The following is a 15,706-nucleotide window of genomic DNA, read 5'->3' on the forward strand; positions in this document are numbered from 1 at the left end:
GCCTAGCAACAGCTGCTCGTGACAATTTAGCTATGAGTGCTACTGAAGAGCCGCAGGTGTGTTCGCCACAGACACGGACTGTTACAACAATACAGAAGTAAAGCGCCGTGTCTTGAGTAATGTCGGTGAATTTATGAGACATATTCGTTGTACAGACGAGCTGTAAAAGTGGCGTGACACACCGGACACCGGCGGACAGTGGACACCGGACAGTGGACACCGGAGCGACCAGTAAGTAAGCTAAGTGTAGGAACACCTCCAACTGATGGACTGCTGTCATCAGAGGTCTCTGCTCCTGTGTGACTGGACTTACAGTAGCTAACAGGAGGATAATATAGCAGCTGATAATCATGGACTGAGTTACAGTGAAGCTCAGTAAGCACTTGTGTGTTCACTTGTTTTATGTGTTCATCACTCTGCTGAGCACTTTGACAGATCAGCCTCATAGCCTAACTTAAACAGATGATTAATTAAAGGCCTATGTTGGCACACATGAGGGGATAAACTGAAAAGTAAAAAGGCAATTTTACAGTTCATTGCATCATATTTGGATCCCTGTTTTCTTGGCAGCATAAAAAATGCTCAAGGAAATAAATAAAGAAGAAGTCAGAAGTCTAAAGTGCGTCTTTTAAAACATTTTCACGTGAAGGCTTTGTAGTCTGACACCTGACCTGTCACTCAGCCCTCCTCAGATGATACACGAAATTGCTGCAGTGCAGCTTTTCATTCTCAAGCAGCTAAAATCCTCTTCAAGCTCATCACACACACACACACACACACACACACACACACACACACACACACACACAGAAGGGGGGTACGAAGTCACCCCAGGACCCGTCTTTGTTTCTGTGACACTGCCACAGTGTTCTTCCTCCTCGATACATGTGGAGATATGACAGCACTGACGGCCCCTCGGTGAGGCGTCGAGAGGTTGTTGTGTCAGAGCTCTCAAAGTGAAAGACAGACACGAGGCCTGTGAGGACAGACAGACAGACAGACTGAGGAGTCTGCACGGCAACCAGTGACACAGCAGATTAAGGATACTGCTGCGTCATTGCTCAGCATTTTCTCAGCTCTCTGGTGGTTTGTTGTGCGTTTGAGCTTTGTGATGCTGTATCTGAGGTCAGGTGGCAGTACTCTGGTCAGACTAGCCAAGGTGTACGCAAAAACCTTTGAACACGACATAATCTTTAAACTGAAACAATGATTATACTGAATCATAATTATCACTGAGCCGATCAGCGGTGCCATTGTTAGCCTCACCATGATATGAAATATCTTTTTGCTATTTCCTGGTTGACAGACAGTACAAACCACAGAAACAATTGTGATGTAACACAGTTGTTCCAAATAGGTGGATGCTGAGCGTTTAACCTTACAATGGAGCTTATAGTCCAGTTTTATACTCAACTGAGTGTAACAGCTTGAGGCGAGAACAGACAGGCTGACTACTACTACTTGACACAGTGTCAAGTGTACGATTTCTACTATTGTTGTTTGAATAGAATTTTTTCATAAGGTTTTATGGTTTAAAGGGTTACTGCAGACATGTAGCATCGCACTACCATTAAGTTGTCTGCAGCAAGAGCAATACAGCAGAGGCTGACATATCCTGACTCGTTGGCTTTCCCACAATGCAACAGACTTCAGAGAAATAGTCCTATGACAAGTAAACTGAACCTGGTGTGTAAAATGGGTGGACTTCTCCAGTGAGTGTTTCAGGGGGACTGGGGCTCAGGGATTACGAACACACTTTCATAATTCAAATTAAAACACAACATTAACAACGAGTTGATAAACTGATTTGGGGGAAACTGGGTCGTATATTTTGGAGAAAGTATTTTCTGACATCCTCCGACTGAACTGCCTCATCTCTGGCCAGATAGCTTTACTTGTTGCTAAAGTAACTGCTAACTATTGCTAACCAGCAGCCTCTTGATGTCACCTCTGGACCGAGGCTGCTTGCCGCCTCTGAGAACGACGGAGGGTAGTTAGAGTACCACGTGATCCATGCAGTTTCCTGATGAACTCATATCGCTAGCTTTGCTGCCAAAAGTGTTCGCTAGCTGCTGCTTAATGTAGCTGCTGTTAGCTAGTTAGCAAACCTATTTGTTGAGTCAGCCTCGGGGTGCCAGGAACCAAATCTGGCAAGAAAACCACCTTTGTACTGTATTCTTTGTTGTCAAACTGGCCTCCATCTTCTCTGGGGCTGTGTTGTTTTGTGCCAGTCTGGCCGTGTTCAATGGTAGCTGCTAGCCAAGCTGGGGTGGTGGGCCATTAGCTCCATGGCAGGTGGCGAAGCGCACATTTAGCACTCTTGGCTAGTGTAAACACCAATCAGTACCCGCAAGTCCCTCCCCAGCAGTCAGTCTTTACAGGAAACCTGTAACCATGCCAAAGCAAAGGGGCCTCCAGTAGCCGTTTCATGTGCACTGTGCTGTATGTGACCATCACCTGACATGTGACTGACCTCTAAGCTGTGACCTTGTTCACTGGTTCCATTGAGCCTGCCTGCCCATGAGAATCCATCCAGAAGCTCTGTGAACTGCTCACTTAGAATACATTTTCAGGGTTGTGCACCTCCAAAGTGTTTGCGAGCAGTGGGCCATCACTATCAGCTGCCTTGGGGATTCATTTTTAGCTCTGATAAGCTATATGTGTCAGTGCTGGCCTTTTTACAGCTCTTTTGTGAAGGCAGCATTGCCAGAAATTGGCATAGCCTCTAATTTTTTGTTTGGAAAGGGGCCAAGGCCATAATGTGCTCAATTCCCAGTCGGCACTTCAAATGGTGTTGCATAGCAACTAATAATCCTTTTTGTCCAATCAAGCAGCTTTTTCTGCACTGTTTTCTAATCGTTATTTATCCAAGGGAGAGCTTTACTCCTACATTACTCCTTCTCAGGAGCAGCTGTCTGACATGCAGTCACAGCAGGCACTGTTCACACCTGGGCTTTCTTTAGTTAAAGTGTTGGCCAATAGTCAGCATCAGGGGAGCAACAGAGGAGTTTCCCAGTTTGTAAATGTTTTTCCTGGGTCAGTTTTGAGTTTTCAGTGGAGCACTTTGGCACAAGCTTTCTGTTGTGTGTATATTTCAGGTTCAGAACAATATCCACCCTGTTTAGATGCTAATATGGAGCGGGAGGAACAAGATGATAGCCTCAACCAGCCCCAGGCTCACACAGTGCAAGCTGAGGGAACCGGCACTATGTGGGACTCACCACCTCAAACCACTGAAGTCTTCAAAAGTAGGAGAGATCAAAGTAAGACATCACCAGAACAAACCAGACATCACCAGTGGGGTGTGACGATTGAATCCAAATGAACATGGCTAATGTAAGGCTTCTATTGGAGATATATTCATGTTTTTGAAGAAAGCTAATGATAAACACTGAACGCTCACCAGGGTTGGGTAGCACAGATTCATTGGGAATACGTAAACAGATTACAAGAATATGTCACTATATTTAGCCCAGATTACGTTTAAAAAAATGTGTAAACAGATCATAGTTACATTGTCAAGCATTTTTTGCAGACGTTTTGATGATGTTTTTAAAATATGGCAGTTTTATCGTTATTTGGTAAAACTGCCATACCAGAAGTGAAATATTTCATGATAATCAGTGCTCTAATAACTCATGATAAGTGCATCTGACATGCACTATAAATACAAACATATATATGTTAGCATGGTTCTTAGAGAACACAACCCTAACTCTAATTTATTTTGATTTATGGGAAACCGAGCCTTATTGCATTTTTATTTACAATTGAAATGGAAGATATACATTTTGAGTAAGTGCTGCTCTTGTTTCCATGTGGCCTTTGATTAAAAAACAGCAGCAAACAGTGTCCTACATGTTGGAGAATACACACAGTACACCAGTACTGTTTGAGTAAGGGTGATTTGATTTGATTGACTGAGAATGCTGAATATCCAAAATGTATTTTATTTGCATTGAAAATGTTTTAAAATGTTTAAGAGAAAAAAATCACATTTGTGAAACTGATCCCAAAATATTTTGATGAGATTACTTTTACTTTTTGTAATCCAATGGTTACCGTTACCAAGTACCGTTTTCCATATCATTTGTATTCAGTAACTGATCTTTTTTAGGGCATTTTGTAGTTCCAAATGTGACTGAAGCCAAGTGCTCAGTAAATATCCAGCTACATGTGCTCCTTTCCATGTCTTACCTACAGCTGTGCCCCCCTGCCACGCTGTTATTGGAGCCAGACCCTTCTGCTCCCCTGAGTACAGCCCCGACTTCCACAAGTTAGGCTCAACAGTACCTTACAGCACATACAGGTATGTAAGAGTCTTGGTTTCCAACTTTTAGTGGGCTGTGTGGACTATTCAGTACCGACGTTTGTCTCTTGTGTTTTCCTATGGCCGGTTAATTGTGAAGATAAAGGGTAACTCTACCAATTTTTTTAAAAAGTGTGTTTAAAGGTCTTGGGGATTACTAAATATGTGAAAAAAGTAGTGTAAAGCCTTTTGTGGCTCTAGAGGAAGCTGCATGTTATCCGATAATATTGCCTCCAGTGATGTCACTCTGTGGCTAGTGTAGGTGCCAGGTCTTGGAAAGGAAGAAGAATGTGTGGGGACAAAAGTGATATCTCTGGTTCTGCTGTTTCCATTTGACATTTTGTTTTTAAACTGTCCATAATGAGTCCAACAGTGTTATAGGAGTGTCGTGCAGACCAGTTGACTGCTTTCCTACATTACCCATGCAACTTGGAGGCAATTTATCCAATTACATGCAGCATTCCTCTGGAGCCACAAAGGGCTTTACACTCCTTTTTTCCCACATATGCAGTTTTACTCCCCAAAACCTGTAAACACACTTTAATGTGTATAATTAGTGGAGTTACCCTTTAAGAAGTAAGAGGTACCTTACTTAATATCATCATGTGACAGTAGAATAGCAGCCTGAGTCAAAAATGTATCTAGCATGCCTTTTGGTGGATGTGGTAAAACCTTGTTGGCCACAGGAGAACCCAAAACCTGTGTTCCTGTCTGCACTGTAACCAGAGGAGCTGCAGACGTTTGTCCAGCAGATGGCGCAATTTACATTTTTATCAGTGAAGTGGAGTAGAACTGAAGTCAAAAGCATATGATTTTTACATGATACGAGTGTTTTTCTGTTAGTTTGTTCTTCCTGATAACCAACCATTCAAAACCACTTAGACTGAGCTGATTCTTGTTTCAGACCAAGGACAAATATCAGAGCAGACACCTCCAGTCGTCTGCAGTCTTCTACCAAGAAACAGTGAGTTGAAAGCTACAGTATTAATCTGTACCGTATTATTATGAACAAAGAATGTATCACATCAAACTCCAGAGAATGGAGTTTCAGAGAACTGCTCTTTTCTCTTAAGAGGTAATCACCGCCTTAATGCCGGCACACACACACAGGACTTCAATGTGACTTGATTTCAAACAATCACACCAAACAACTGAATAAAGCAGCACACACAGGAAGTTGAGAAAACATGCAATGAACATATGTATTTCCTTTATTGACAGTGTGCCGTACTCAGAGAAAAAGAAGCTCCTGGACAAACAAGAGGAGATCCAGGAGGTGAAGCAGCTGGATGAGTGGAAGCCTGCTGTGGGGATCTTCACTGCAGTGCTGGAGGAATTAGATAACAAGGCCAGCTAACAAGTTACACAAACACAACAGTGTTAACTGCACACACACTCTTTATCTTCATCTGAACCTGAAGAAATACACACTGCTGATGGATATAAAGTACTTTCAACTTACCAGAATGTATCTTCCACAACATAACTCAAGAGATGCTTTTTTCTTACTATGCAACTTCTGAATGGTAGAGGGAAGTAATACACCTTCCCCATGGGTCAAGACACATCCATCTATGTGGAACACACGTTTTAAAGTGCTGGGCTCTCATTCATTTCAAAATGGCCCTATGTAATAGACAGCTCAGCTTGATGGGAAAAGTTAACGTGCTTCAACCAGTTGCAATCCTTTCCGACAAAGCATGTTTTTGTGTATAGGTCTTTAATCCTGTCTATTTCATAGTGCATTTAGAAAATATTCCTGTCAACCACATGTTCTCAGCACATACTACAAATTAAAAAAATCAAATCTTAAAATGATAGTTAAACTTTTTGGGAAATACACCTTTTTTAATTTCCTACAAAGAGGTAGATGAGGAGATTGAGACCATTCTCACTTTTGAGCGCTAAGTATGAAGCTAGAACTGGAAGGCACAAAGAATAGAGACAGTCTGAACCAGACCTAATGTCGGTCTGTCCAGATACAGCTCACTAATTAAACCTGCTGTTTATGGATTGTTCAATCTCTACACAAACAGATGTGTAAAATCAAAAAAACTGTCTGTAGGGGAAGGAAGGTGTTTTTTCACACTACTTTCAGTCTTTATGCTAAGCAGGCCTAGCAGAAAGACTTTGCTGTGAGTTTATTTCTTTTCTTTCAAACAGAGATGGGCTTAAAAGCTAAACTAATCGCCTCCAAACTCTACCAAAATAATTCTCCTGCTTTCAGATCAGTTAGAGAGGAAAAGAAAGCAGAATCATCTTGGATAAGTAATAAAACAAGTCCAAGACTCATCATCAAGCCTTCATGTGGTCCATGTTCTTCTCCTCAGTGTAACCAAGAAACTGACATCTTTTTTAGGTGGATCCACTCTGATCTAATATGTGGACTTACCTTTAAGAAGGTTTTGTAGAAGAAGCTTTGAAAGAATTTTTTCCCTTGTTTACTTCAGTCGCTTCATCCTGACTCTGTCTCTAATGACACATGGGCAAATCTAATTCATTTGACTTAGGGAGAAGAATTTATATACTGTATGTCAGTTAATATTATATATTTTTTTAAATTTCCTCTTCATATAATTTACGACGTATGTACAGTATGTATTTCATTGTCAGTTAACTGTTTTAACTGATTTGACTCAGCCACAAACACTACAATGGGAAAGTCTAAGGAGCTCAGCATTGATCTGAAAGAGCACATTTATTGGTTTGAAAGGAAAGGAAAGTCGCTTGGAGCCATTTCAATGCAGTTACAGGTCCTAAGATCAACTGTACAAACAGCTGTTTGTAAGTATAAAGTGAATGGCACATTGTGTTACTGCCAGGATCAGGAAGAAAACACAAACTATCACCTGCTGCTGAGAGAAAACTGGTCAGGATGGTCAAGAGTCAACCAAACACCACCAAAAAGCAAGTGCAATACATTTAGAAGCTGCTGGAGGACAGGTGTCAGTGTCCAGTCAGGTATGTTTTACATCAACATGGGCTGAGAGGCTGCTGTGCAAGAAAGAAGCCGTTGCTCCAGACGAGGCAACTTAAAGCTCGACTGAAGTTTGCTGCTGATCACATGAACAAAGAAAAAACCTGGAGGAAAACTCTGTGGTCACATGAAACAAAAAGGAGAGAAGGTGAGGCCTTTCACCCCAACAACACCACACCTACTGTCCAACATGGTGCTGGTAGTATTATGCTGTGGGGCTGTTCTGCTGCCAGTGGATCTGCTGCTCTAAAGAAAGTAAATAGAATAATGAAGAAGGAGGATTAGCTCCAAATTCTTCAGGGAAACCTAAAATCATCAGCAGAAGATTAGATTGGCTCTTGGGTGCAGTTGGGTGTTCCAACAGGACAAGGAACCCAAACACACATCAACAGTGGTAAAGGAACAGATCAATCAGGCTAGAACTGAGGTTTTGGAATGGACTTCCCAAAGTCCTCACTTGAACCCCATCAGAACATGTGGACTGTGCTGAAGAAACAAGTCAGTGTCATGAAGCTAACACATTTAGTTGAACTTCACTGATGGTTAAAAATTCAGCCAGAGGACGACCAGGAGCTTGTGGATGGCTATCAAAAGAACCTTACTGAGGTGAAAATGGCCAAGAGACATTTAACCAAATATTAGAATTACTGTATGTATATTTTTGATGTAATTTGTGTTCCACTCATTCATCACAGAACAGGAGAGCTGTAGAAGTCACTGGAACTGAAGATTGCCATGATATGTTGGTATGTTCAATATCATTTAATTTAAATCATTAATTTAAAAGTCATTAAGGTCAGTTCAATACCATTCAGGTCCCCCTTTAATAATAATGACTATGTGATCCCAGCTATAATTACTGTACAGCAGTGCCACCCTAAGTGCTGTGCTGGTTGTTTCTGTGATCTTGACCGATCAATGTTGTGATAATGATTTAATCAATAAGGCCCGAGGTCCTCAAGCCAACCAAATAAAACAGAATTACTGCTCCTATCTTGAATACTATGCTGCTGCGCGTGCTCTTACCTCCCTGGAGTCAGCAGTTCAGCTGTATCAGCTGCTGCTATGCTAAAATGTTCCCAGGCTTTTTAAATGCAATACGAGCTGACGGATAAAAGGTGTAAAGCTTGAATGCTTCACAGTTTGTATCAGTGAACGGTGAGCTCCTTCAACTTACCAATTCTTTACTTTGCATTAAAAGTGCAGGAGTTTTTAATATCAGTTACAGTTAAATACAGTCTGTCCTAACTCAAAACACAGTTCCTCCCGTACATTACATTTACAGGAAAGGAAACTAAAGCAATTTTTGTTTTTTGACAATTGATAGAAAGTCCAGCATGATAAAGAATCATTCCCGGATACTGTACTAAAAAGCACAATGGCTCAGCCACTGGGCGATCTGAGTAAAAAGCTGTCTGAAGACAAAACTTGACAAAGCTGTCTGTTTCAAATCAGCATGCCAGTTATTTAAACATGTTTGAATAGTTTTCATATTTGTCGTGCCGCCACTTGTGTCTCCCTTGGCTGAGTGCGGTGCTGCAGCCTGACAGGATGTGGCCCATACAGTGTACCATAACGTAACAGATGGTTGTACTTTATAAAAGACCAGGAAATATTTAGTTTTGCCAGTTTAATAGAATTGGCGTATTTTAATTCATACAGAAAAAGGAATAGTAAATGCAGAATATATAGTGTGGTGTAGATAAATAAAATAAGAAGTGTATCAGATGCATTCTATTGGCCTGAATTGTATGAAATAGCACCATGCCATATTAAAACTAGATGGCTCCTGAGTTCTATCTGTATCTAGATGTGTATCGGATCGTCTTATAAGGGACAGATGAGGGGACAGATGCACACCCCTATTGGACAAGTACTGTAACACAGAGGTGGGATTTGTGATTTATTGTTCAAATTCTGAAACTGTGTATTAAACTCACACAATGATCGGCTGCTTGGCTTTAAACATCGTGCTAAGTTACTACTGTGGGTAGCAGGTAAGCCCCCACGACCCCCACCCACCTGCTCCAACACCTGTCTGCAGTGACATTTGTTTATCCTTGTGCCAAATCAGAATTTGTTAGCGTCTTGGATGGACTCCTGCTCTGTAGCACTGACATCTGAAAGGTAATCCTTCGTGATTCTTGACTTAATGAATGTCAGAGCGGAAAAATTTCTTGCCATCCATAAGGTCACCTGTTTAAATGTCAACAGGCAGGGAGAGAATGCAGCTGAGATTTTTTTATTATTATTTTTTACTGAGCATGGAGAAGCCAAAACACCTAAAGAGAGAGAGAACATGCATTTACGATTTCACCTTGAAATACATCTTGTCTATCAAGTCTACAATCAAGTCTGGTCCAGTCCTCACAAACTGAAATGTCAAATATTTGATTTACCCAAAGAGAGGCAGGAAATCTTAAAGGGCATATGATAAAGCTAATGAAATTGAGGGCAAATTATATAAAAAAAACATTCTTTAATGAAAAGGAGGAACTTGATTGTTCTCCTCCACCCTTGAGGCCTGCCAATTAAGGCTTCTAAAGTTATAAAGTTTTCTTGCTACAAAACAAAAAGGAGGCACATATTCTGTACGCACATCAGTAGCAGCAGAAACACATAAGTGGTTGGGACACATGCACACCCATTTCTCCAAACCCTCCTGAAGATTTGCATGTAATTAAAGGTGCGAGGGTACAGGGGCAATCACGTTCAGAGCCTGGGCCTGCTAGATAAGCTAATGTGCAACCACCTTGTTGTCTTCACAGTCATTCCACAACACCACCGGCACCAGCTAACTGCTGCTGGGGACTGAGATGGAAAGTGTGTTTGAATGTAAGTGAGTATTTCGGGGTACCACGTCTGTGTTGTAAGGTTAGCATCTTATTAGATTTTCAAGGGCACCAACATCAACAGCAACTTCGGGTTGAAGTTGCCACACATGTTTTGTTGCGGTGGTAAGTTGATCAAAATACTGCTGGAAGCTTGGTGGCATCATGACTGTTCAGAACCAGACAGTACCGCTCAATCCAGTGTCCCATCTTTACCCCTACCTCTCGTTTTCGAGCGCCCCCTAGCCCCAGAACGGAGTTACAAGGGGTAATGGTTGAAATCTCCCTCTATGAAATGGGACACCCCTTCAAGACCCTTGTACGTTAACAACTGTTCACGTAATCAATCACATAAACAGATGCAATTGGACATGTCCAACATAACGTCTTCAGCTGTGGTGAATTCTCTTGCGATACCATGGCAATACTGGTATTTTCACAATGCCAGTTATATGTTGTATGTAAAAACATGGACGCTCGCAATTCATTCACAACTTCAACTAACTAGTCATCAAATAAAATTGTTTGGTTTTTTTAAACTTCTTTGTCTGGCCACTAGCGGTGCTTTATAACAGTAGCCACCCGTGCTCCTACCCTGCCAGTCTGCACTGATATAAGAGGAGTGCTACCAACTGCAACATCTTCACTGCTGGACATTAGTTACATTTTCGGGCATCATACAGTATGCCATCACAGGGGGGAATACAACATTGAAACCTGTCACAGTGTGGGACTGTCATGCACAAATCACCAATAATTATGTAAGGTTAGCTAGCTAGCTAGTTAACTACTGAGATGTCAGCAAACTAGTAAGGACAGTGTCATGCTTGTTATAAAGAAAATGACTATAATGCATGGAAACGACAGAGTTCTCATAACCCTCAGTTTGAAGTATGGAGGACCATGTAACACTTCACCCTATTCCTCTATCCCAACAAGAACCAGGACACCCTATCCTTCAACGTGAACACGATTAAAATTGTAGGGATTGGGCTTAAATTAAAATGGTTGATTTGAGGGAACACTTCATCTTGTTTGAAGAGTAGTTTTTACTGGGGCAGAGGCAGGTCAAGAGAGCCAGTCTATTTGTATATTTCAATCAATTATCATTAGTTGCAGCAATGATTGGATGATTAATTTATAAGTGAGTGTGATGCTCATTGTCCAGACCGAGCAATTATTGGAGAAACAAATTGGTAGATTAATTGATAATGAGGAATAGTTAAGTCAGGGTCCATACACACCACACTGACGTCAAAGAACTTGTGGCGATGAAAGCCAACTGTTGTGTCACCACACGTCGCCTTCGGCCAAAAAACTACACTGTCAGTAGATTGGAACACACTATAGAAATGTAAGTCCATTTACCATTTACAAACCACTGTTGCCAATAAAACTACACTACTCAAAATTATTTAGGGATATTGGGATATGGGTGCACATATGCATGTGCATAGATATGCAGTAAAAGTCAAATGTGTCATATTATTTTTGGGGAACAAAAATATTAACAAAACACAGAATAAGAATTCATATATGAAGAATAAACAATTGAGTGAAACACTGAAATATCTCAATGTCCCTAACTCATTTAGAGTAGTGTACTTGTAATCGAGACTATGTTGGATAAAAAGTTGCAAATGTCACTGGCAAATAATGAGAAACCAAGCTCACTGGTGAAATCATGAATACTACAGCGACAGGCTCAGGGGGCCTCCTCTCAGAGGGATTTCTCTCACTGACTACCTCTGCTGCTGATTCTACATGCTTAATCAGACAAAAAGCAACTGACAAGGGCCAACCAGTGCCAACAGTGTGGATACACCACAACAACTAGGACCACAGACGCTCAGTGAGAGCCCCAACATTGGTCAACGGCCTACCATTATCTGGTGTGTCAGGGCCCCTTAGTTCCAGCCCTAGTATCCTGTGTTCTGTGTGTTTATAGAGTTCTAGACCACTGTGTCTGTGTGTCTGTGCAGGTGCTTGCACACATTTAAGGGCCCATTTTCTGTCTGAGTTCGAAAGTTATCAGCTATTAAACACCAGCACTGTGAGAATACATTCATCCAAAACAAAAAAGCAGGTGAATCACAATCGACAAAGTGTTTCCATGCAGAGAGAATAATGTGACTCCAGCAGCAGGTGGAGGCACACACTTATAAACAGTTTCTGTGGAAACCATTTACCCACCCTCCCCATGGCTATTGTTCCAGAGCTAGAGCCATTACCACAAATAACAGCGTTTGTGCCTCCACATACAAGGACGGGGGTGAAATACCGCATTCACTGTGTGGAAATTGATATGCAGATTATATATCGTGGTGTGTAATAATACCAGAGCAAATCATGCCACTGCAGCCTATCTTGAATAATGATTTTGTTGGGGTCTAATAACAGTGAAATTGAATATGTGGTCATTGAAACTGCGCTGCACACAAAGTGCTGACACTGCTCATTTTTCAGAGTGTGCACACTGAAGACCAGAAGCTGAGAGACAGACCTGCTTGTGTGTGTTTCCAACAGTGCCCCCTAATGACAAGCTTGAGTAAAGAAAAGATGAAAAGCTAATACATCATATTTATTATTGTGTAATTATAATAATAAGTCGTGTAACTAACTCCACAGATCAATACTTTCACATAGGCTCATTAACCTTGTTTACAACAATAAGTGAGTTGTCGTGGCAGCTAATAAACTAACTTTTTTGTGTAGAAGTTTTGTTTGCCTCAACAACAACACTTAACGTTCCCTAAAATAGATGTAGCAGGACTCAAGGATTTACAAAATGATTTTGTTTTTTAAAACGTGACCCTGCCTGAAACTTAAAGGACAGTGCAGTCTGGTGTGCAGGCTACGCCACCTTGTGGTGGATGTTACCAGTTGCCCTCTAAAGAAAATCTTACACTGAGTGTTTGAACAGTCTGGTTGAAGCTTTTTCTCCAGACAGTGATGTGAAGTAAAAGACAGTTACTCTCAGCCAGGAGTACATTTACTCCTTGTGACATTGTGGATTACTTACTCTGAACTTGAGTACATCCATTTTCATCTCCTTTTTTTCTTCCAATCAGCTATATACCGGAGGAAAATACTTCACTTTTTTACTCTGTTGTATTTTTTCAATTGTGGAGGAAGTACTCAGATCTTTTACAAGTAAAAGTCCTGCATTCTTTCCAAAATGGTGTTGCAGCAAGAACTGGGACGAGATTTTAGGAATTTGATCTGCAGATTTTTAATCCTCCATGTGGGCATGTAAGGACAGATTGATAGACAGGTAGACTTTCCATACAATATCTTCGGGCCACTAAAATTGATTGGATGAAGTTTTTTACAGCCCTGTTGCTGCCACAGACCATGGATTTATTTTCCTTTTTTTCAAAATCATTTTATATTTGATTGCTGTCTGGATGTTAAGAGATTGTATACAAATACAATAAAAAATGTTTCTTAACATAATTACCAACCCCAGCTTTAAGACAACAGCTAGCATTCAGCCACTTCATAGCCAACATTACTGTTTGACAGTGTGACATGGTATGATAGGAGATTAATTCTAGAATACCAACACACATCCTGGACACATTTATTGAAGCCTGAGAGTGAAATGCGCTGGATGTAATCCAATGCTTGGGAGTGGTTAAATGCTTATGCTGGCTAAGTGGTTATCAAGTATGTTGTTTTACCTTGAAAGATGGCCTGATGTGCCACCACATTTTCATTCTCATTATTTTTTCAGTTGCTGGTCAATCAGTAAGCTTTGTCAGATTCCCTACATTTATAACACTTACAACCTGAAACACAACAGCATAACATTAGCATTTGTGATGTCAGAGGAAAATGGCCGCTGTGAGGATATGGTCTATGGCTCACAGTGCTGGGCAATTTCACACTGTGAACACAGAACATTGATCTACTTTAGGCTTCAGAATGAATTGCATTAAATGTCAATGTATACACTAGTTGAATAACATCATGCAACTGGGTCCTTCAATAAATTCCTTTTCTATGGACGGCACTTGCAGCCAGAGCATACACTGATTATTGACTATAAATTTACAACCTCCCTCTCCAGTGTACCTCACTAGATTTAACCAGAGAAGGGACAGAACTCCGACAGTTACACAAACATGACCAACAATACTTAAAAAGTGCTGAGAGTACAGATATGAACCTTCTTTGCAGAAGAAGTGTGCAACAAACATTGTTACGCCACATATATTAAATAGGCTAACATTCCATCATTAACAGTACACACACACATTAAAGCAACAGAGAGACTGCAGTTTGTAAACACCACACATCGCACGCACACACACACACACACGCACACGCACACACACAAACAATATGTTTCTAGTCAACAGAGTGGTTGTTGACATTCTCCCCTGCAGAGACAGTTATATAAGTGAGCTTGTTATATTTCTCACACACCTCACCAAAGGTAAAAGTTTCTAAATGAGCACAGAAGTCACTGCTGGAGAAACCACCGGGAGCATCTCCTCATTTAAAACATTCGCCAGACCCATCATGCACCTGTTCTCATTTAGGTTACTTGAAATGTAGCAAAGTACAATTCAAACAGTACTTTAATAAAAAGTAAAAATCAGACGAAGATAAGCAAGAGTTACTCCAGTGGGAAAGCAGAACCATGAATGTCTTCAGAGAACATGCTCACTTACTGTAGTCCCTGAGTGTCTGCAGCCTGTTGGTACCAGCAGTACAAACCTGCCCTGCTGGTTCTCACCTCCTACGCTGTATCTTTTAACTATGTGACCACCCATGCCGACCGTATCCATTATGTCCCCTCTCTTGTCTCAACTCCAATTTGTTTCGCCATCCGTCCCAGGCAACGTGTCAATACATAACAAGACAAATGAGGTTTCTAGTATTCTGCGTTTTCATTTTCTGTGGCACCTGTCACAGATCTGACTGCAGGGAAAATGGTGTTTCTGTAAATGAACCCCATTTTGCTCTGGAGGACGGCAAATATCAACAAGAGCACTCGAACCTGCAATGTTGCTGTCATGTATACTCCCAATACCTCTGCTTCTTTTCGATAACAGGTAGTGTTAGGAATTACAGTTTGAAATTTAATAAATAGTATTACCTCCGCCAAGGAGGTTATGTTTTCACCCATGTCTGTTTGTTTGTTTGCTTGTTGGTTGGTTTGTCAGCAGGATTACACAAAAACTACTGAACAGATTTCTACAGAACTTGGATCGTGGATGGGTCTCTGCCCAGAATAGACCCCGTTAACTTTTGGTGTGGAGCTACAGTATGCGCTCTACTAAGTGCTTTTCTCGTATTACTGTTACTATCCTCAGTATTGCTCTATTACTGTACTTTCTGCTTGTGTGTTGTTTTTCATCTCTGTGTGTCCCATGTATGGCTTCACCATCAGGATGCTAGTAAAATGGTGGTCAGGGCAGGGGGGCACTCCCCGGTACATGTCTGCTTGGTAAGCCTTACAATAACGTCAGCAGTCTTATTGTCTTAGCATGCTTGCTAACATTAGCCACTGATAAGTAACTGTTTAATTTCTTTCATTATATTTAACCTGCTTGGTTTGAAGTGCAGGGGAGGACCCCC

The 15,706-nt window shown here is 41.2% G+C and overlaps 1 protein-coding gene across 2 annotated transcripts; it reads left to right on the plus strand.

Annotated features, from left to right (window-relative positions):
- On the plus strand, nt 1-5,770 carry spats1 (spermatogenesis associated serine rich 1). 2 transcript variants are annotated; one of them, XM_084377060.1, is made up of 5 exons: nt 1-231; nt 3,099-3,263; nt 4,204-4,309; nt 5,214-5,273; nt 5,531-5,770. In XM_084377060.1, the coding sequence occupies exons 2-5, from the start codon at nt 3,134-3,136 to the stop codon at nt 5,664-5,666; spliced, it is 432 nt and encodes a 143-aa protein (XP_084233186.1). In that variant the 5' UTR covers nt 1-231; nt 3,099-3,133; the 3' UTR covers nt 5,667-5,770. The 2 variants fall into 2 exon arrangements, with proteins under 2 accessions (XP_084233186.1, XP_084233187.1); XM_084377061.1 differs by having other exon boundaries at nt 3,126-3,263.
- Nucleotides 5,771-15,706: the final 9,936 nt, after the last annotated feature.

This window comes from Pagrus pagrus, assembly GCF_965226575.1.
Source record: "Pagrus pagrus genome assembly, chromosome: 16".
NCBI classification, from domain to species: domain Eukaryota; kingdom Metazoa; phylum Chordata; class Actinopteri; order Spariformes; family Sparidae; genus Pagrus; species Pagrus pagrus.

What these genes read in the sequence shown, in the direction of transcription:
- spats1 (XM_084377060.1), top strand. Translation starts at nt 3,134, where the DNA reads ATGGAGCGGGAGGAACAAGATGATAGCCTCAACCAGCCCCAGGCTCAC. An exon ending in CAAAAGTAGGAGAGATCAAA is followed by an intron (nt 3,264 to 4,203) that starts GTAAGACATCAC and finishes TCTTACCTACAG; the next exon opens with CTGTGCCCCCCTGCCACGCT. An exon ending in CAGTCTTCTACCAAGAAACA is followed by an intron (nt 5,274 to 5,530) that starts GTGAGTTGAAAG and finishes CTTTATTGACAG; the next exon opens with TGTGCCGTACTCAGAGAAAA.